Here is a 20,309-nt window from a genome sequence, read left to right as displayed (position 1 = left end):
TAACTGAGAATTAGAAGCGCGTAAAATTAAATACGTTATGATTCGGTAAATTCAAACCCTACAAGATCAACTTACGTATTGTGCTAATATTAATCTCACACATTTCAAATAACGGAAAAAACAATTACAGTTTTAACTCACCAAAAAAAAATAAATAAATAAAAACCCAGAAACCATTAACGAAAGGAGCGGTTTGAATGAGAGTAACATAATGAAGCAAAAACAGAGCGACAGACAGAGACAGTAAGTAATAGTAAATAGTGAAGAGGGGCCTTGAACCCTTCCCTCTGTCTCAGTCTGTGTCTCTATCTCCGCGTTTTCATTGAAACGCAATTATCGAACAACAACCGTGTTTGGCATTTCTCTTTCCTTTTATATTCCCCCCACTATAATTTCACAAAATGTTTGCATTTGACATTTCTTATCAGTTATTACTTATTTACTCAATTAGATTTCTCTTTTTCTTTTCGATTTCCAAAATCTCCACAAGCACCACAACTGTCTCTTTCTTCTTCTCTATAATAACTCTCTCACCCACAGACCCAGACACACCCACCACAATTTCTGTTCTACATTCACTCCCCAAAAACCCCAAAACGAAGGGAAAATAAACCAGAAAAACCCAAACCCCATTTGCCCCTTCCAGAGAGAAACGCGGCGAGCAATGCTCCCATTCCGGCTATACGCCGCCGTTTCGTTTGTTCTCACTATATCCCTTCTCTTCCCTCCCTTTTGCATTGGGATTCGCTCTTTTCCGACGATAGCGATCGACGGCGGAGATGCTGCTTTGGAACAACTGGGCTTGGGCGCCGCCGCCTGGTCCCGATTCTCTGAAGCGCCGGACTACCGTAACGGAGCGGACTGCGCCGTCTCGATCAACCGCGAAACGGTGTCGTCTTGCGACCCGTCTCTGGTCCACATCGCGATGACTCTGGACTCGGAGTACCTTCGGGGGTCCGTAGCTGCCGTACACTCGGTTCTCAAGCACGCTTCTTGCCCCGAAAACGTCTTCTTCCATTTCATCGCGGCCGAGTTCGACCCGGCGAGTCCCCGGGTCCTCACCCAACTCGTCCGATCCACTTTCCCTTCCCTCAATTTCAAGGTCTACATCTTCCGCGAGGACACCGTCATCAACCTCATCTCGTCCTCGATTCGTCTCGCGCTCGAGAACCCGCTCAACTACGCGAGAAATTACCTGGGCGACATATTGGATCGCTGCGTGGACCGGATTATTTACTTGGACTCGGACGTGCTCGTGGTCGACGACATTCACAAGCTCTGGAACATTTCGCTTACAGGGTCGCGGGTAATCGGAGCCCCTGAGTATTGCCACGCCAACTTCACCAAGTACTTCACGGACGGGTTCTGGTCCGACCCGGTTCTCTCCCGGGTATTTTCTTCAAGAAAGCCATGCTATTTCAACACGGGGGTGATGGTGATGGACTTGGTGAGGTGGAGGGACGGAAATTACAGAAAGAAAATCGAGAATTGGATGGAACTACAAAGAAAGAGAAGGATTTACGATTTGGGTTCTCTGCCGCCATTTTTGCTAGTCTTCGCTGGGAACGTTGAAGCCATAGACCACAGGTGGAACCAACATGGGCTCGGTGGTGACAATGTCAGAGGTAGCTGTAGGTCTCTGCACCCTGGTCCGGTGAGTTTGCTCCATTGGAGTGGCAAAGGCAAGCCTTGGGTCAGACTTGATTCCAAGAAGCCTTGCCCACTTGACCGTCTTTGGGAACCTTATGATCTCTACAAGCCACTGCACCATCACAACGCAGCAGTAAAGTTTCAATCTTTATCATCCATTTCTGCTTCCACATTGATTGGGTTCTCCAGCTATTTGTCATGAGGGTTATGTTATGATTCTTTCATACATTGTTCAGACATTCTTTTGATAGAGCTATATGTACAGATTGATTGATTAGAAGAGGAGATTCTTGGGTCTTCTTCAGTGGTTTATTTTGGAAATTTTCTTGGGTTCTTAATTTTATTTTCTTTGTGCTTTTTACATTTATGAGATAATTCAATTCCCATTTTTGGGTGTTTCAGTTTCTTGGAACCATTTTGGTTGATTGAATGATTTCTTTGTATGTAATATGGGTCTCTGAGGAGGAGAAATATCATACAGTTGTTCTTGCTTATTGCTTCTTTCATTTCAAGTTTCATTCTTTTTCTCAACTATTACGGGCTCTGTGTTTTTAGTGCATGCTTTATTTACTCCTTCATTGTCTCTGCCATGATTGAAATTTTGAAAGTGACCAAAGAGGCTCAATGACAATGGAGATGATGAGATGTGAAGTAAAGAACTGAGATCAATGGTGTTGTGTCGTGTGTTTACAGCTCAAGGGGTTCACGGGCCTTTCTTGGGGTCATCAGAGCCTGACACGCTCCTCCTTGTTATTTTCAATCCAGTAATGATTTAAATTTTTTATATATTATGAATTGGTAATTGGTACGTGCAAATGTGCCATTCATATATCTTATTCTTACTATTTTTTGCTTGTATATTTTATTATTTATGATAATATCATAATTGAATGGGTGGGTGAGAGCTTTACTCTTGTGCAAGCTCATTCGGCTGCTGTTGGAAGATGCACGTCAACAAAGGATATTATAATAGGTGGATTAAGAGGGTTGTAATTTTCCAAGCATCGTCGGTTGAAGGTTCTATTCTTAAAATTGGACTTTGTCATATAGGATTATAGCCTTTATAGGTGGTGCTTGCCCATAACCAATTTTCCTTGCTTTGGAAAATTAGACTTTTTATGAGGTTTTAGCCTTTTAGGTAACAAGGAAAATCTCAACAATCTACTCTTTTAACGGCTAGAAGACAAATTTCAAATACATACAATTACTTACAAATTACACAGATTAGATAGATAAGTAATTTTTTTTTTTTATATTGTTAGAAATTCGAAGTTTTAAGTCGTTTGAATTTACAGCTAGTTTTATTTCTACAGTTACTTTTTTCCAGTTGAGGGAGCTTTTTTGGGACTCTACAGGAATTTACTGAAAGAATTGACTTGCACTGTGTGGAATCAGGTTATTACCAGAAGTTTCTTCTCCTAATCATTATTTGGTCACATGTCCAAAACTTGATTTTGCCACATTAGCTACCTAATACTTACAAAATCATAAAGACCCACTGATAATGATGGCTGGAATTTTTCTTGGCAGAATTTGCTTTGCTTTGCAGTGGGTACAAAGCAAAAGAACGAACCCCTTCTTGTTTCTTGCCTGCCAAAAGAGGTGCATAAAACCAATTCTTACTAGTGCTCCAGCTGGGAAGCAGTCAATCTTTTCTGATTAAATTTTCACACATGCTTCATCTTTTTCTGCATTTTCCTTTTAAACTAAGAAAAAAGAAAGAAACAGATCCTACTTGTATACATGTACCCACTAAAACAGTGTTTATGGCTTGTTTAACAATTACACACAGCAATATGACCGTTGGCAAGTGCATTTATCCAAAACATAAGCTGACTTTGCACGCAGCCATATAGCCCCAACAAGCAACTTGCATTCCTAGAATCATAATACATTTTGATAAATAAATAAATAAATAGTTGTGCTTGTTAATTATTAATCAACCTCCAAGGTTCCTTCGGATCCTGGCAACATCTTGGAGATTAATTTGAAAAGCACTTTGCAAAATGTCAGCACGGATTGAAGGGTTTGATGTGAATGTGGCAAAGGAAACAATCTGGGCACCAGGGTTCTGGCTGCTGAGCCCAGACAAGGCCAAAGCTGGGGCCTTTGAATCATAGTTGTACAAGAAATGAATCAGACCCTTTGGGAACACAAATGACTCACCGGGCTTCAGTTCTTGTGTGAAGACACTGTTGGACGTGTCTACAAAGCCCACAAGAAGCAAACCCTTGAGGCAGATGGTTACTTCCGAGGCCCGTGGGTGCAAGTGCGGTGGCACAAGCCCGTTCGCCGCTATGTCGACTCGGGCCATGGTCAGGCCCAGGGTGTTGAGCCCAGGTAAATTGACTGTGTTGGTGATTGTGACATTGAAGCCAGAAGGGTTGGCTTTGGGGTTGCCAGGCTTGGAAAGGACAGATGTGGTGAAATGGGAGGAATCTGCTAGTTTTGGATTAATGCAGGGTGCACCATTGAGGTAAAAAGACTGAGGGGTTTTTGTGTCAGCTATGCAGTAATCTTGAAGTGGATCCGGGTCGGGTTTGGCCTGGCCCAATATAAGAGCTAGGCTGAGGAATAAATGGAGAAAGGAAGAATTGATTCTCATGATGCCTTTGTTAAAAAACCCAGAAAATTTTTGGTTGTAGGATTTCCACAGTAAGCGAAAAGTGGAGTGATATATATAGCAAATGTAGGATAGTGATGTTTAGTAAAACTAATGCTAATGGGGTGAGGTGATTGAGTAGCTTAGGGGAGTTAGAGGAGGAAAATACAAGGCAAGTTGGAGGCCCAGAAAGGTTAATGATGGAGATGGAGGTGCTATAATTGTTTATCAATGAAGTATGGACTTTTCCTTGGGCTTGGGCCCATATGTACACCAGCTGTCTGTAAAACGACACCGTAGCTCTTGCTTTTTCTGTGCAATGTCTTTGTATTGTTTGGTTCAACTAATTCAATAGGGGGGGGGGACCACATACAACCCCAGTAGCTAGATAATTATTAATATTAGACCTTGGAGGCTTAGACCTGTCACATGTAACTTTCACTATCATGTCTTTCTACTGTACTGCACTTTCAAGTGGACCATTCCTCTATTTTCATGCCTGATCGGATCACTCTTTTGAACTTCTTTTAGGTCTCTCTCTTAATCCCTCTATGACAAATCCACAGGTATCAATATTAAAACTTTTTTCCTATCAAAAAAATATTAAAGTTTGTTAAGATTGGTATTCATATCTTTGTTTATTCAATATGCCCACTTTGCTTTGTTCAACCTCCATAATAAATTGATAAGCCAACTAATCTCTATTTTCCCATTAGTTATATTTCTACATTGACATTATCTGTTGTCTCCTTTTCAGTTCCACAGTCATCAATCCACCATGTACTTCTAAAAAGAAGGTTTTAACTGTTCAACTTTTGATTCCACAGTAATAATGCAAGTGAAAGCTAAATCATCTTTGGAAATATTTTGTGGGTCATCTGCAACGTTGAGCCTTTTAGCTTTCTTTTTATTTTCTTCATATAATTGTCTTGTGCTGATGATTGATTGGGTTTATCATTTTAGGAGTTTCCATAAGTACCAGAAACAGTGAAAAGGTGAAGTGATAATACCAGTATAGAAAAAGGAGCAAAAGAGAACACATGGACATGTATTTTCTATTCTTTTATTCTTGCAATTTGTTAAGTCTTTCTTTTTGTCCCCATAGTGGTTTTTCTCACTATTGGTCTTGTAGTGTGTGATTCAATAGATTGGTGATGTCCATGCTAGTCAAAGGCCGTGGTGTGCACAGTTTGTGTCCTGGTGTGGTAGCTCTCTGGTAATTCAGCTCTTTGTAGATATAATGGGTGAATCAATAGTAGATCTTCCAAACTATGCAGATAAGGTACACACTTTTGTCCTTAGATTTGTTTGAAAAAGTGACCCATCTGTTTAATTTGTTTGCAATTATTATCTTTTGAAGCTTTTGTTTTGTGGGTTGTTGATTGATTCAATATATAATTTCTAGATTTGCATACTGCTTTTTGCTTGTTGTTGCCACTCTGTTCCTGCTTCAGAAAATGGTTGGATTTTGGTTTTTTTTTTTTTCTGTTAAATAAACAGGTGGGTGAGACAGCTGCTTCAAATTCTTTAAATCCTGCTCTGGAAGTGTCGGTTTCATTCGGTAGGTTTGAGAATGATTCACTGTCTTGGGAAAAATTTTCGGCATTCTCACCACCAAATAAGTACTTGGAAGAAGTTGAGAAGTGTGCTACACCCGGTTCAGTAGCTCAGAAAAGGGCCTATTTTGAAGCCCATTACAAGAGGATTGCTGCTCGGAAAGCTGAAGAGCTGCTGGAACAAGAGAAGCAAATGCAAGATGACCCCTTAAGATCAGATGATCAAAATGATGAAGATCAGATCGGTTGTGGGACACATTTTGAAATTGATTTAACTAACAGTCAAAGTACTGTCCAAGGATTTAATCAAGAGACCAATTTAAACAATGAGATGAGTAGCACCCATGTAGATGATGATGATCTCAAGGAGGAGGATGTTATCACTATAGAATGTCAAAGCTCATTGTTTGAGGGAGAGAAAGAAGAAGCTGATAGTCCCAACTTGAACAAACCAGAATTTGTTTTGGTGAAAGAAGTAGAAACTATCCCTGCTGACTCTCAGGGATTACGGGAAATTCCAAAGACTTTGGACAATGATATAGGAAACGCTCCAGATCAAGTTAAAGAGGAAAAAGACAGATCGGAACTTCCAAAGACCTTGGACAATGATACAGGGAATGCTCCAGAATTTAAAGAGGAAAAAAAGAGATTGGAACTTCGAAAGACATTGGACAATGTTCTAGGGAATGCTCCAGAAGTGAAAAAGGAAAAGAAGAGACTGGAACTTCAGAAGGGGTCTCTGAAGGTGAAGTAATTAATTCTTGAATCTATTTAAGAAAACTTCTCTGCAGATAGTTACCTTGCTCTATATCTCAGGACTTTTTTGGTTTAAGTCTGATGTCTGATGTCTGATGTCTTTTTCAATTTTCTGTTGTATAGGTTACTCCAGTGAGTAAGGAGAGAAACGCGGCAAAGTTTATGAAGAAACCAGTTTCACCGATAACTAAAACACCACAGAATTCCACCCCTAGAGTGTCAAAGCCTATATCAACTTCTACTCCAAGATCCGCATCACGAACCTCGGTGAAGAAGGGCAATAGTTCTTCTAGGAGCAAAAATTCTTCTACTGAGGAAACCACGAAAGTTCCTCTTAAAGCTTTGCACATGTCACTCAGTTTAGAACCCATTAAGTGTAATTCAGCACCTGTGACCACCACCAGAAAATCGTTCATTATGGAGAAAATGGGAGATAAGGACATTGTCAAACGAGCATTTAAGACATTTCAAAACAATTTCAACCAACCAAAATCCTCCAGTGAAGAGAGATCTTCAACACCAAAGCAGGTTTGTCAAATTTGTATGTTTCCTTGTTTGAAGAGATGACCAGCTCCCTGAGGTTGGCATTAGCTTGTCTAACATCAAATTTTCATTTCTGGAAAACTTTATTATGGAACGCAGCTCTCTGTGAAGGGTAAAGAATCAAGGGTTTCCACTTCTGTGCCCCTGCCAAGAGAGAATGGAGGGTAATATCTTAAATTCACATTTTACTGCTGATGGATATATTTACTATTTAAATATTACATTTATGTATGTATTTATGTACAATAATTATGTATCTTCTGTGCATGTGATACTTGTATAATAAGACTCTCTGCATGTTATATACTATCATATATCACTTTGTTGATTTATAAGGATTTTCACTTTATTTGGTGTCACAGATTGTTTATATTGCTTTGATTTTTTTTTTGGTCATAGGTCACTCAAAACAGGTGCCCTAGATAAAAGAAGTGCTAAGGCTGCGCCATCATCTTTTGGCTCAAGAAGTGATGAAAGAGCAGAGAGAAGAAAGGAGGTATACATTGACTGACCCCCACTCCTCTCTCTCTCTCTCTCTCTCTCTCTCTCACACACACATGCATGGACATTGTTTCTTTTCAAATCTTGAGCATGTTTTAATTTGTTAGCCATATATTTGGAATCTCATTTACCAATATATTTCAGTTTTCAAAGAAATTGGAGGCAAAATCCAATGCCAAAGAGGCAGAGAAAACACACTTCCAACCAAAGTCGGTATGATCCTACAAATAACTATTCTTTTAAGGAGCATTAAACCTGTCTAATTCAAGTTTTGGTATGGATGCCCTCGATAATAATTTTCTTTGAATCTTACTATATAACTCATCAGAAAATAGAATCATATTGATTTAGTCTACAAAAATTGAAAATGTTATTTCTCAGAAGTGTATGCTTGACACAGGAGCAAAAGGAGGCAGGGATAAAAAAGCTAGGACAGAGTCTTAATTCTAAGGCTACACCCATGCTAGGTTTTCATCGGGGACAAAAAATTTCGAAAAGTACTTCAGAAAAGGTATATCGTCATTGTGTTAATCTCTAATGGCATGAGATCCATTTGTTCCAGTTTTTTATCTTTTCAAAGGACCCACAATATACAATCCATCTTATTTATCCTTAGAAATCATTCTTTCATGAAGTTCCTCCTATTTGCACCACTGAATGAGCTTTCAACCCTAGTTTAAGCTTGGTTTGGGCTTCTTTGCATTATATTTATATCATACTGTGTAAAGCCTCTCATGTGTTGAGTACTTCAGAACAAGTATAAAAACTAAAGAGCCATTATACATATGTAGGAATATAATTGAGTTATATGCATTGAATACCCATATGAGAGAAGGAAAGTTAGTATGTATGCAATAAAACAAGCATTTCAATCTGTGCAATGAGTTACTGCACTACATATCTGAACTTATCGCTGTGGTTAATTTATTTATGTTTGTTTTCTTATTTTTTTCTTATTTTAATGTAAACTGCGTTTATGGTATAAGCAGGAGGGTTCCAAGCATGACATTCACCGGTGACCAAATCTGTTAGGCTGAAGGGTCATACATCATCTACCACGAAATTTGTCTACTTCAGAGGATAGACAAGAAGGAAGATATATATGAAGAAATTGCTTCTCATCAAGGGTCCATGCTTAAATATTATTGCTTAGCTGATGGCAAGTAGTCATGATGAGTCACAACCTGTTTATCTGGATGGCCAGACTACCTATGTTATCAATCGTATCTAGGTGGAGCATATTATCTGCACAATGTAAGAAGGTCCTGGTTCTGCTACCTTTCATTGCCAAAATGCCCTACTTGTCCCAAATAGTATTCAGGGTTAGAAATTGTTATGTACACATTGTTGTATTTCTTTTTCCCTGTGAGAAGGTATAACTGTTGGAACTGTGAAAATTGCATCAAGATGTTTTAGTTGTTGCATAAATCTGGATACATATGATTACACCATTACTGAAAACCAAAGAATTATGGAAAGAACGAATATTTATGGATCAAACGAATGTAGGAATTGGCAAGATAGAAAAAAAAAAATGAAAAAAAAAAATAAAGGAAAAAGGAAACCCTACTACCATCTTACTGAATGAGAAGGATTAACTGAAATCAGCAACACTTCGGAGTTTGATGGTTGAAAGTTTGCCAAGGTTTGAATAAGAGGCTTGAAACATTGAAAAATCACTCGGCTATATTTCTCATTGTAATCCTTCTTTCTGTAATCTATATACATTGTACAAACCAAATCAGAAACCATTATCTGATTGAGTAGAATTACTCCTAGAGTTTCCTGACATGAAATTTTTAGGCAAGACTGGGAACCTTACGGTTTTTCTTGATCCTGATGAGTTTGGTGATGGTGATCCTACATTTGCTGTCATTGTCTTCCTCCTCTGCATAGTTCGAGAAATTTCCACACATGCTTGATCAACCATGCCTAGAAAATCTTTAACTAAAACAAATAGTTGAAATGGGTGTGCCCCTTTATCCTTAGAAGCTCCTGGTTGATAATATTCTGTTGTTGTCTTTACAAGCTCCATCACCCTTTTCTGCTCTTCCTTCACCACCTTCAGCTCTTCTTCAGCTGCATCAAGAAAACCCTTCATCTCTTTCACAAATCTTCCGCCGCCATTGTTGGCACATTGGAGTACAAGTTCTCCAACTTCTGCCATACGCTTTGTGAGAGCTGAGCACGTCCTTGCAAAGCTGTCATGGTCTATAATCGCTGCCTTCTTCACATTGGAGAACTCGTTACTGATGCCTCCAACCACTGGCAATCCCAACATCATATACTCCTTCTCTGTATCCTCTTTTGGTTTTGAATTCTCAGAACTTAAGTTGTTGCTGTTACTGCTATGGCTGCTGCTGCGACTGAGGCTACGATTCCTGTTCATAGCACACCGTTTTCCCTCAGACCGGACTACTTCTTCCACAACAAAATGAAGAAGAGTAGTATTTCCATCACTGCTTCTAACGTCGGATAGCTTCCGAAGAGAACTGAGGTTGAAAGCTTGTGCATTTCCTCTTGAAGTTCCAGCATTCATGCGATTTCCAGCCTTGAGAATTGCTTCTAGCAGCTTCATAAATAGTCCTCGAGTCCTAAGTTCCTTGCAGGCCAATTCAAGTGTTTGCATAGACTCCTTGAGCTGGAGAATCTCCGAGTCATAGATGTACCTGAAAAGCATGGCATCAAGGCGAGTAAAAGCCGAAGGCACAGCTTTGAGGATGTGGTATAGGAAGCATTCAGCATAAGCAAGCCTTGTGGGATCTCCATTGTACTCAAGGATTGCGGATTGTTCTTCTTCAGTTGGGGCAATTCCAGCAAGCTTTTCGAGAGTCTCTGCATTTAGTCCTCTGCCCTCCATCAGCACTTCAAGGATTTCTTTGCGTGAAATGGTCAAAGATTTTAGAACAATTGCAATGTTCTGGGACTTCCGGGAATCTAGGATACAAATTTGCGCTGATGGGCCAACGTTGTTGTTGTTGTCTCTTTCAGGGGATTTCCGGTTGGTGGCAACATATCCGAAAAGAGCTTCCATAAGATCACCATCAAAGCTGAAAATAACAAAATTGTAACATTTCAGAATCCTTGAAACCAAATAGAGGGTTTTACATATAATCTTTAGTAAATTTAAGCATTGATCATTTACCTAAATGAACCGCCAATTTTGTCCCACACCATGGAATGCTCAATGTTAGTGTTCACCTTGTCCCAATGCAAAGGCTTCAGTTTGACCTGACCATTTCCAGCTCCTGATGAAGAAGACTCCTTCACCCCTTTTGTCAAGGCGTTCAAACTACGCGCCTTGGGTGGTGGAGGGGGCGGCGGTGCAAGACCATTCTTAGCTTGAATTGGTGGCCGTGGAGGAGGTGGAGGTGCCGCAGCAGCCGGGCTTTTCTTGTTTGTAACTGGCAACAAAGGAGGCGGCAAAGGTGGGGGTGTTGGTGGCGGAGAAAGTGGAGGAGGAGGACTTGATGATTGAATAGATAGCTCTACTTCTGGTTCTGGATTCTCAACAGCCTTGAGAGCCTTGGTTCTACTTCGATTCTCATCACTTTCTTTTGGTACAAAATCGATGTGGGACGTTGAAGACCTTCCTCGGAACAGAGGAGCTTCTTGAATTTTTGGGCCAAACCCTTCACCATCATCATTGATTTCTTCTCCATTCTTGTGATCTCGCAAGACCTCCTTACGGAGACTACTACTACTACTACTACTCTTCTTTGAGCTTTTCCCTTGAAGCTTTCGCCAGTAAAGCACGTCCAGACCATTCTCATCGACAATGAACCCCTTGAGATTCCCATCATATCGTGTGAATTCATTGTGAGCCACCACCACAGGCGGCGGAGCAGGACTACTACCACCGCCGCCGCCTCCAATAATAACCTTTCTTCTGCGCCTCGCAACAATGCACCATTGAACTAAAAAGAAGACCAACCCAGAAACCACCAAAGTGCAGGCTGCAGTCACCCCTGCCGCCTTCGCAATGTCACTCTTCGACGAAGACTTTTGCGGCAGCGGCGGTTGAGGTTGTGGCGGCGGCGGCAGCGGCGACTCTTTGGGAGGCAATGAATCGATCTGGGGTGTTGGGGCTGGGGATGGAGTCAATGAAAATGGGTAGAAAACTTCAATATTTTGAGGGGATCCAAAGCTAGATTGGCCATTAACAAGAGACAACATAGCATAAATGCAAAAGATAAAGAATGGGTTGAGAAGCAACCATGGCTGAAACATCATAGCCATGAAGCTTTTGGTGGAATTGCAGAGATGGGGTTGACAAAAACTGAATCTGTTGGAGTTTTGTGAATTGTTGGCATTGAGTTGGAGGTGGGTGTCTATGTCAATCCTTTGTCGTGGGCATTTAGGGGTTTGGTTAAGAGAATGCTGAAAGCTTCAAAGATAGTAGTTAGTTTAGTTGTTTCCAATTTTCCTTCCCGGGCTTTTGTATATATTCAACCACTCAAAGACCTTCCTTTGGATTACTTTATTAATTCAATTGTAATTTATATTTTAATTTAATTAAATGAGTGCCGACTCATGCGAGCAAGGCCTCTGCCTAGGGCTCAACACGAGGGTGGCCTCATATTAAAAGTATTTGACACACTATTAAAATATATATATATATATATATATCTTTATAGAAGTGGGTAGTTTACTCTGTCAAAACCAAAATTGTAGAAGTGGTAAAGCACCGAATTTTATAATATATAATCAGATTATATATTGCTTTGAGTGAGCAAATTATAACCATATTTGTAAATTTTGTTTGGAATATTATAATGAAATTTACATGGGTTGCTGATTCTTGTACGTAAATGGATAATGAGCTAAAGTCAGAAAAGGAGACCTTATCAACTTTGAGTCCTTTAATGATTTTGGGGTTGAAAGGATTGCCCTTTCACGCGTTGAAGGCCTTCTACACCAACGAATAAATAATTAGTCAACGACTTCGTTTCATATAGAAGGTTGATGGTTTGGATTGGACCTCCTTGGGCCCATGAGATTGTGTTGAAAATTAGACAAGAGTGGCTCACCAAAATTGGTTGATTCATTGCCTTAACTGCGTGTATGTAGTGGTTGGGAAACAAACCACAAACTGATTACTTATCCGCCAACCTAAAAAAGTTCCTTTCAAAAATAAAAAAAATAAAAGATTTTGTTTGAATGAAGAGATTTAAAAGAGTGGGTTTGGATTTAGCTAATGTTTTGTTAGAATAACCATAAAAATACCAGATACAATGTATTGAATTGAATTTGATATAATTACATATTAGGTAAAATTATGAAATTGAAACAATTAGGTTTAATGAATTATTTGAAAACCTTTTATTCTCGTACAAATACAAATTTATGTGTATTAATGACATGGGCCAGTACAAGTTAGGTTGGGTTACATTTAGTTCGGCCTAATTAACCAACTTCAAGCCCATCTCATCCGTAAAATATTTATTTTTTCAGTAGAATATTATTTATGTATTCTATTTCTAGTCTTCTAGATTGCTCAACCGGTACTAGTAGTAATTTAGTTATTTGGTTTCAGTATAAGGTATCGTAGGATACAAATGAAGAATGCTTGGGCCAGCCATCAAGCATGGCCATACATTGGCGGCAAAAAGGCCCATGCATTCATTTTCCTGGGTCTTCATTTTATTTTCTGGGTTATATCATGTGGGCCCGGCCCAGGAACCTAGCAGATTTTTATTTTGTGTTTGTTTGGTGCTCAACGCTAAATTGTGTTGGCGATATCACAACGTCAATTGTCTGCATGCAAGTGACTATCAACTCTGATCAATATGAGTTTTCATTGACAATCTCGTATTGATTTTATAGAAAATTAAGATTAAATATCAAATCATAATAATAATTTTTTGGTATAGCATGAATATCATATAATATTTCAATTGAACTACCAAATTTAAATGTAGTTTTTAGATTAGGTCACAAACATGTTGACCTATTTGATTTTAGCCTTTTCTATTTAACATTTTTGTTTTTTAGCCCACATATGATGGGTGTTAGTTAAAATTTATAAGGTTTTGACAAAATTGCTCTTGAGGCTTTTATATTATCTTGAAAATTTGCTAATGTAGTCTCAACTTCATATTTAGTTGTGACTGAACGACAATCACATCTAAATTGTGAAACAGTTACAGTTAAGTTGTAACTTCATTGAAATTTATTTTAGAGAAATTATACTACAATATTGTATAAATAGAGGCAAAAACAATACTTTTACTGAAAATAATACATAATATAGTGGTTTGAGTTGTCTCTTTCAATTTACCAAGACAGTCACAGTTAAGTTGTGACTGGATTGATATTATTTTATTTTAATACAATATAGTATAAATTAATGTAATATTTGTGATGTAATATTATTTTTATTTTTTTATTATAGTGGCATGTGATGAAATATTTTTAAATTCTAATACCTTTTACTTTATTATTTTGTTTGACTTTTTAACTAGTACCTAATCTAAAATACTATTTAATTTTGGTACCTAAACTAAAAAGTTATTGAAATTTTGAAGTTAAAATCAATGGACCTTTGATTTTAACCACATTTTTATTTATAAAATTTGAATTCATGATCTTCTCTCACACTAATATGGCAGAATATCATTAAATTATATAGTCATTACCATGAAAAATCTCATATTGATTAATTATTAAAAATTATCTATTGAGTAGCGATCGATCAAAGCAAAACTCTTTTATACTTTTATGGAAATAGTAATTATCATTGCCGTTTAAAGGTCATCCAAGTTCTTAGAATATGCTAAGAGTAATTCTTTGCTTGATTACATTGATTGTTCCTTACTTTAGTGGCACTTTGATCAATCGAAAAGTTGATGCCTTTGGTTGACGCCAAAAGCCAAACCAGTCACAACCACTAGACCCACATCCTCTTTTTATTGATTCACTATCAAAAAAAGATTTCAAAACAAAACTACAGCTCTGCTTTTCTTTCTCACCCTCTCATATGGGGTCCAATGATATTTTCACAAAGATTAGTCCCACCTATATGTAAATATCATAAATCTCTTAAACTTTTTATTTAATTTAAAGTTCTAAGTTTTCTTAACCATTTTTCATTAAAAATCCATGTATGTTAAAAGAATCATCAATTTTCCTATTCTCTTACAATGACGATCTTTGAAAAACTTTAAATTACTAAAGAACCTTCCGAAATGGTATTACAACATAACCTTATTTTTATTAATAAATTTATTTATATATCTTTCATATTGTACACATATAATACATGTTCATATACTATGAAATAAGAAATTCATAAAAAATAAAATCGGGAGAAAAAAAATTAATTACTTCTAAAGACAAGAAAACCCTTACATTAATCATAAATATAGTCAAAAACTCAATTAAACTAAATGATAATTCCTCTGCGTAAACATGTTCGTCAACGTAAATTAGGTAGCCGAGCTCAGTGAAGTGCCAAGCACTTGGAAGTTGGAAATAATATTTGTTCTAAAATTTAATATTGCAACTAGTTGTTCATGTGATTAATAAAATCATGTTTATTGTCTTTTCTTGCCAAACACTTGGCGGTAATTTTTATTATAAAACTTGATATTACAATCAGCTATTCTTGTGATTAATAAAATTACATTTATTGTCCTTCTAATTAAAGTTTTTTTAAAAAAAGTCCTTTAAGTAGAAGTCCAAAATGAAAAAGAAATATAAATCAGGATCCAGCCGATTCAAAACTTAAGTAGAAGTCCAATATAGTCTACCGAGCACTAGATAATTCTACAAAGCACTCGACGGTTGCCAAGGACGGACGCACGTTGGGAGGTAGGGGGTTGGGCGACCCCCCGAACGTTGGATCTCCTAGCCGTGAACCTCTTTTCCCATATGCCGGTGACCTTCCAAACTTCTGGACAACGACCCCTCAACCTCTGGCCAGCAACCCCTCGACCTCTAGTTGGTGACCCATTGCTGCTCAGTCGCCCACCACATGCTTGATGAAAAGCCTCAGTGGCTGCTGGACTTTCTCACTCTTTTTTCTTCTCTTCTCTTCCTCTCTCAGTTTCTCTCTCTTTCTTCTCCTATGTTTTCTTTCTCTCGGGTAATCTGGGGTTTTGCTGGGTTTGTTACAAACCCAGAGCCTTTAAACACACACACACGCCCGCCTAGCACACACATCACTAAACACACATACACACACCTCACTTAACTCCCAACCAGGCTCACATACACATGCTTAACACTAGTTAGAAGTATATAAATATAAGTATATGCAAAATAAGTTTATATATATACTATAACATAATTAAAATGTAATTAAAATTAATACTAATAAACACAAATATAAATATAAATATAAAAAAATAATAATATAAGTAATTAAGTATAAGAAAGTATAAAGACAAATAATTATTTTAATAAACAAAATTTTTAAAAAATAAAAAATTTAGGTTATTACATGTAGCTTGTAATGTTGTTTATCGTTCAACTTTTTATTGTTATTGACGTTCAAATTTTTTTTTTTTTTTTACACTAACCCTTCGAGTTTGGGATCCTGGATCCGTTATTGGTGGTTGCTTGTATCTGCAACTTCATTCCTGCATATGCAACCTAAAATATACATCTATAACTTAAAATATGTCATTTACAACCTAAAAAGATGCATCTGCAATCTAAAAATATGCATCTACAACCTACAAAAGATGCATTTATAATCTAAAATTTGCAGATGCAGATGCAGATGCATCCATTGAACTCTCGACAAGAGTATCGAGAGCTCAGTATGTCGAGCGCTCGGTAGCTTGTTTTTCGGCGTCCAGGCCCGCACACGCGAATAAATTGGATTTTGACGTAATTTTTAATTTGGTTGGGTTTTCATTTTAAAATATTTAAAAATCTGAATTTAAAAAGTAATTTATTGAAAAAATAATAATAATAATAATAATAGGGTATATACTATATGGAGCGCGAGTGGATCTTAACTCTCAATACCTAAACCCCTTTGACATGACAGTACGGCATATGATAAGCATACCACTCCCAAAGAGACAGTCAGACAAAACTGTGAAGTTGAGGACCCCACCCCAACCCAAAGGGAGCATTTCAACCCACGTCCAATTCACATCCCCATTCCACAATATTCTCTTTTCCAGACAAGATCTTACAAACCAATCTCTCCAACTCAACCATATCAATTTAATTCAATCCCCATTTCATTTAAACACCCTGTACTCTCTACATACAGACCGATCCAGCTTCGTTTTACCTTTTCTATACATTTTTATTTTTCTAAATGAAATGAATCCAACTCTTATCTTATTATAATTATAAGTTTCTAACTCATTTTATCAATTCTTTCAAGTCTCTCGCTTTGAAGAAATTATTTTGTGTATCCGATACACTGTTACGTAGTGTAATCAATCTAACGTGTCATAATATGAATAAATGTTATTAATATTATACTCTACTAATATAAATATATCATCTAATAATACCCTTACACGTTAAATTGATTACACCACGTGACGATTTATTAGATACACCCAATAATTTGTTCCCACTTTGACCTCTCTAAAGTCTTAATATACAACAATTTACTACTATACCATTACTTTGACAACTCTAAAAAATTCTTGGTATCCAATTTAATATTCTAATAACATTTTAGTTGGCCTATAAACTCGGGATCAAACCTAATTAAAAGGCTTGGCCAAAAAAAAAACCTAATTAAAAGCTTACGTTTTTATTTCTATATTATATGAATATCTTAAAAAATACGATAAATTAAGATTGATGAATTCTCAACTATGTATTAAAAAGCTCAAAATTCAAGTTAAAAGAACTGGAATTCCGTTAAGATTAGGAATGTAATCAGTAATCTGTAGTATTAATAAGTGTAACTCACAGTCATATATAAACAAACAAAATAAATCAAAGCAAAAAAAAAACAAAACGAAAAGGTAATTCAACGAGAACCGTTAAAACGGGTAATAGCGTTTGGACCCGAAAAAAGGAGGATTGCTGTAATTATCATCGGGTTTGGTGATGATCTAATCAGTGTTGGTCATTTTGAGCCGTCTGATTGGCGAGTCCAGCGACGTGGGCGACGGTGGAGCCGAGAACGGGGGCGAAGACGGTGACGGTGACGGTGATGATAAAGATGACGAGGGCGATGATGGAAAAATGGACAGTGGTGATGAAGGCGGGTGAAGATCAAACGGCTCTGGCAGCTTTCTCTTGTTGACCCCACTCTCTTCTTCACTCCCTTGTACTACTCCGACGTCTCTCGCCATGTAATCTTTGAGCCTTTTCACGTCCGAGAGCTTCACTGGTTTCACTATGAAATCTTCTGCGCCTTCTTCCAAACACCTGACAACACCAAAATTCAAAATTAAAATCAAAATCAGAATCAAAATTGAAATGCTAATAAAATAATTAATACCTGTCTATGCGCGCCAAAACGTTCTCAGAAGACATAATCACAACCGGAATCTCTTTGAAAGTAGAGGATTCTTTGATTTTCTTGAGCAATTCGTAGCCGGTCATGCCAGGCATGCAGTAATCAGTGATAATCAGATCCACCTTCAAGCCCTGTAACCAAACATATAGGTACAAATCATTACAGAGAAACCAACTATTGTTGGAATTTAAATCAATCAAATTGGTATTCATTCAATCAACTTACATCGAGAGCTACGGAGGAGCTCTTGTCCTCGTCCAACCCGAGAAATTGTAGAGCTCTCCTACCACTGTCCACGGCCGTCACTGCAAAATTGGGACCAAAATCCAATTCAGAATCACAGAAACCGAAAAACAAATCCAAAAATGGAACTCTTTCTTTTTCAGCCAAGACGGACCTTTGCAAGAGGAAATTCTGAGCAAACGCTCAATGACCTTGCGATCGACGAGGCTATCATCGACGGCCAGCACGTGAGCCTCTTCGGAGTTGGACGGCGGCGAAAGGTCGAAGCCACCGAGCTTCTCCGCCCTCCTCCGCCACGAAACGACACCGCTCCTGGCCATTTCGGAATAAGAATTGCTCAAGACAAATTGTTTTGAAGAAGAGGCCAAGAACAACAAGGCTCGCTCTGCTTCTGTGGCCAATCTCTTATACAGTAGAGCAATGAAAATATGTCAAGGTAATGTCTATCTATCTGTCTCCGTCACATTGTGTGTCTTTTCTATCTCTAATATAGTATTGGTCTCTTTCGCAAAATCAAATCTTTCTCTCTCTAAAAAATCTCATATCTCCTTTATTTTAATTTTTAATTTTTAATTTTAGAGCCATAAAACGCTGAGATTCTGAAATCCACTTTGGTGCGATCTCCAAATCAAACCAAAAAAACCCCGATATCTCTCGCTTAACGCGATTCGCGAGATTTTGGTCAATGTAGGGGTTTGTGCGGAGTGATGGGTCGGGGGAGTTGACCGGCGGTCAATGAAGGACCCCGCCGTCAAATTCATGGGCGGGAAAAAACATAGACCGGCTTTTGCCGGTGGCATTTACTATGTGTTTGTAGAGACCGGCGAGTTCCCCGAGTGTTTCAGTCTTTGTTTGGTTGCAAAAAAGAGTAGGCATCAGTATCTCTTCACGAATCTTGTGACCCATGGTTGTGTTGCCCCACCGCCTCTCCTTGCACGTGCCACCTCGTGCTTCGTACTTGCTTTCCTTTTTTTACTTTTGCGTCTTGTTATTATTATTATGGTTGAGGACCTTGAGGTTTAACTATTTAAGGCACTTAAGTCTTACATATAAGAAAAAAAAAAAATGTGATTACTACTTAAACTATTCTATTAGCAAAGTGTTTTCATGCATAATGGATTGTATGAGGCACTGTTTAAGTCTAATTCAAACACATTTTATTCCTTGTTCGATTATTTAGCATATATAATGATGGGTTCACCTCATACCCTTTTAAGGTATAAAATGAAGTTTATAGAATGCATGTTAAGTTTTAACTCTCTGTCTAAAATCTCACATTTAAAACATACTATAAAGCCAACAAATTATGTGTTATTTGATTAATTTAAGGGTCCATTTGCTTCACATAATTGATTTATTGAGAAATCAATTCCTTTACATTTTCTTGTAATTTTATGTGTTTGGTAATCCTAGAAAAGTAAACAAGAAATTACTTTTTTATTTTAATTCTCATGTTTGGGTTATGCAGGAATTGAAAATGAAAAGTGTCATTTTTCAATTATACCTATATTTATTATTTATTTCATAAATGACAATAGATATGACATTTTAAAATAATAATAGAGTTAATTTTGTCCAAAACTAAGCAATAAATACTCTCCCAAGATGGGGAAAAAAAACTCAAGTTGGAGCAAGAGTTTCATTTTCCCCAAAATAAGGGCATCGGATTCTCTTGGGCCAATAATTGATTTCTCTTGCATGTACTTACCAAACATGAGAATGTAATTGATTTCTCATTTTCAGACCTCCAAAACTTGAACCAAACAGGCCCTAAGAGCTCTTATAAAATTGTCTTTCACAGTCTCTCATATTAGCCGAATATGTCTTCACTTTTAAGCACTCGTTATTTGCTTTTGAGAAATATAGCTTAATTTTAGTCCAAATAATGAAATATTAGTTAAGATTATGATATGTTAAAGATTTGGTTCATTCTCAATAAAACAAAAAAGATTTGATTTCATTCCATATTGGCAGATAATGGTTCTCTTAACGACCAGACTAACGGAAGTATCTT

General features: G+C 37.5%; 5 protein-coding genes across 6 annotated transcripts; 2 read left to right on the top strand and 3 right to left on the bottom strand.

The window, feature by feature from the left end:
- Nucleotides 1–483: 483 nt before the first annotated feature.
- Nucleotides 484–2,156, top strand: LGT8 (glucosyl transferase family 8). The gene has a single exon (XM_086232606.1). It carries the CDS (start codon nucleotides 665–667, stop codon nucleotides 1,850–1,852), a length of 1,188 nt encoding a protein of 395 aa, XP_086088732.1. The 5' UTR covers nucleotides 484–664; the 3' UTR covers nucleotides 1,853–2,156.
- A 1,309-nt stretch (nucleotides 2,157–3,465) lies between these two features.
- On the bottom strand, nucleotides 3,466–4,281 carry GLP7 (germin-like protein 7). Its single transcript, XM_086234025.1, has one exon. The coding sequence runs from the start codon at nucleotides 4,253–4,255 to the stop codon at nucleotides 3,590–3,592; it is 666 nt and encodes a 221-aa protein (XP_086090151.1). The 5' UTR covers nucleotides 4,256–4,281; the 3' UTR covers nucleotides 3,466–3,589.
- A 663-nt stretch (nucleotides 4,282–4,944) lies between these two features.
- Nucleotides 4,945–9,028, top strand: LOC147295055 (neurofilament heavy protein). Of its 2 annotated transcripts, none has more exons than XM_086232006.1 (10): nucleotides 4,945–5,121; nucleotides 5,216–5,300; nucleotides 5,385–5,534; nucleotides 5,753–6,553; nucleotides 6,688–7,092; nucleotides 7,207–7,271; nucleotides 7,507–7,603; nucleotides 7,753–7,821; nucleotides 8,009–8,119; nucleotides 8,598–9,028. In XM_086232006.1, exons 3-10 carry the CDS (start codon nucleotides 5,493–5,495, stop codon nucleotides 8,625–8,627), a joined length of 1,620 nt encoding a protein of 539 aa, XP_086088132.1. In that variant the 5' UTR covers nucleotides 4,945–5,121; nucleotides 5,216–5,300; nucleotides 5,385–5,492; the 3' UTR covers nucleotides 8,628–9,028. The 2 variants fall into 2 exon arrangements, with proteins under 2 accessions (XP_086088132.1, XP_086088133.1); XM_086232007.1 differs by having other exon boundaries at nucleotides 5,016–5,049.
- Nucleotides 9,029–9,282: 254 nt separating this feature from the next.
- Nucleotides 9,283–11,847, bottom strand: FH8 (formin 8). Its single transcript, XM_086231235.1, has 2 exons — nucleotides 10,754–11,847; nucleotides 9,283–10,658 (listed from the first exon to the last, which is right to left on the bottom strand). The coding sequence occupies exons 1-2, from the start codon at nucleotides 11,845–11,847 to the stop codon at nucleotides 9,350–9,352; spliced, it is 2,403 nt and encodes an 800-aa protein (XP_086087361.1). The 3' UTR covers nucleotides 9,283–9,349.
- A 5,689-nt stretch (nucleotides 11,848–17,536) lies between these two features.
- Nucleotides 17,537–18,701, bottom strand: ARR3 (response regulator 3). Its single transcript, XM_086230358.1, has 4 exons — nucleotides 18,450–18,701; nucleotides 18,278–18,357; nucleotides 18,035–18,183; nucleotides 17,537–17,961 (listed from the first exon to the last, which is right to left on the bottom strand). Exons 1-4 carry the CDS (start codon nucleotides 18,613–18,615, stop codon nucleotides 17,643–17,645), a joined length of 714 nt encoding a protein of 237 aa, XP_086086484.1. The 5' UTR covers nucleotides 18,616–18,701; the 3' UTR covers nucleotides 17,537–17,642.
- Nucleotides 18,702–20,309: the final 1,608 nt, after the last annotated feature.

This window comes from Dryas octopetala, chromosome 2, assembly GCF_963921425.1.
Source record: "Dryas octopetala chromosome 2, drDryOcto1.1, whole genome shotgun sequence".
Lineage (NCBI taxonomy): Eukaryota > Viridiplantae > Streptophyta > Magnoliopsida > Rosales > Rosaceae > Dryas > Dryas octopetala.
Note: the sequence above shows the minus strand (reverse complement) of the source record. Positions and strands in the feature narration are given on the sequence as shown.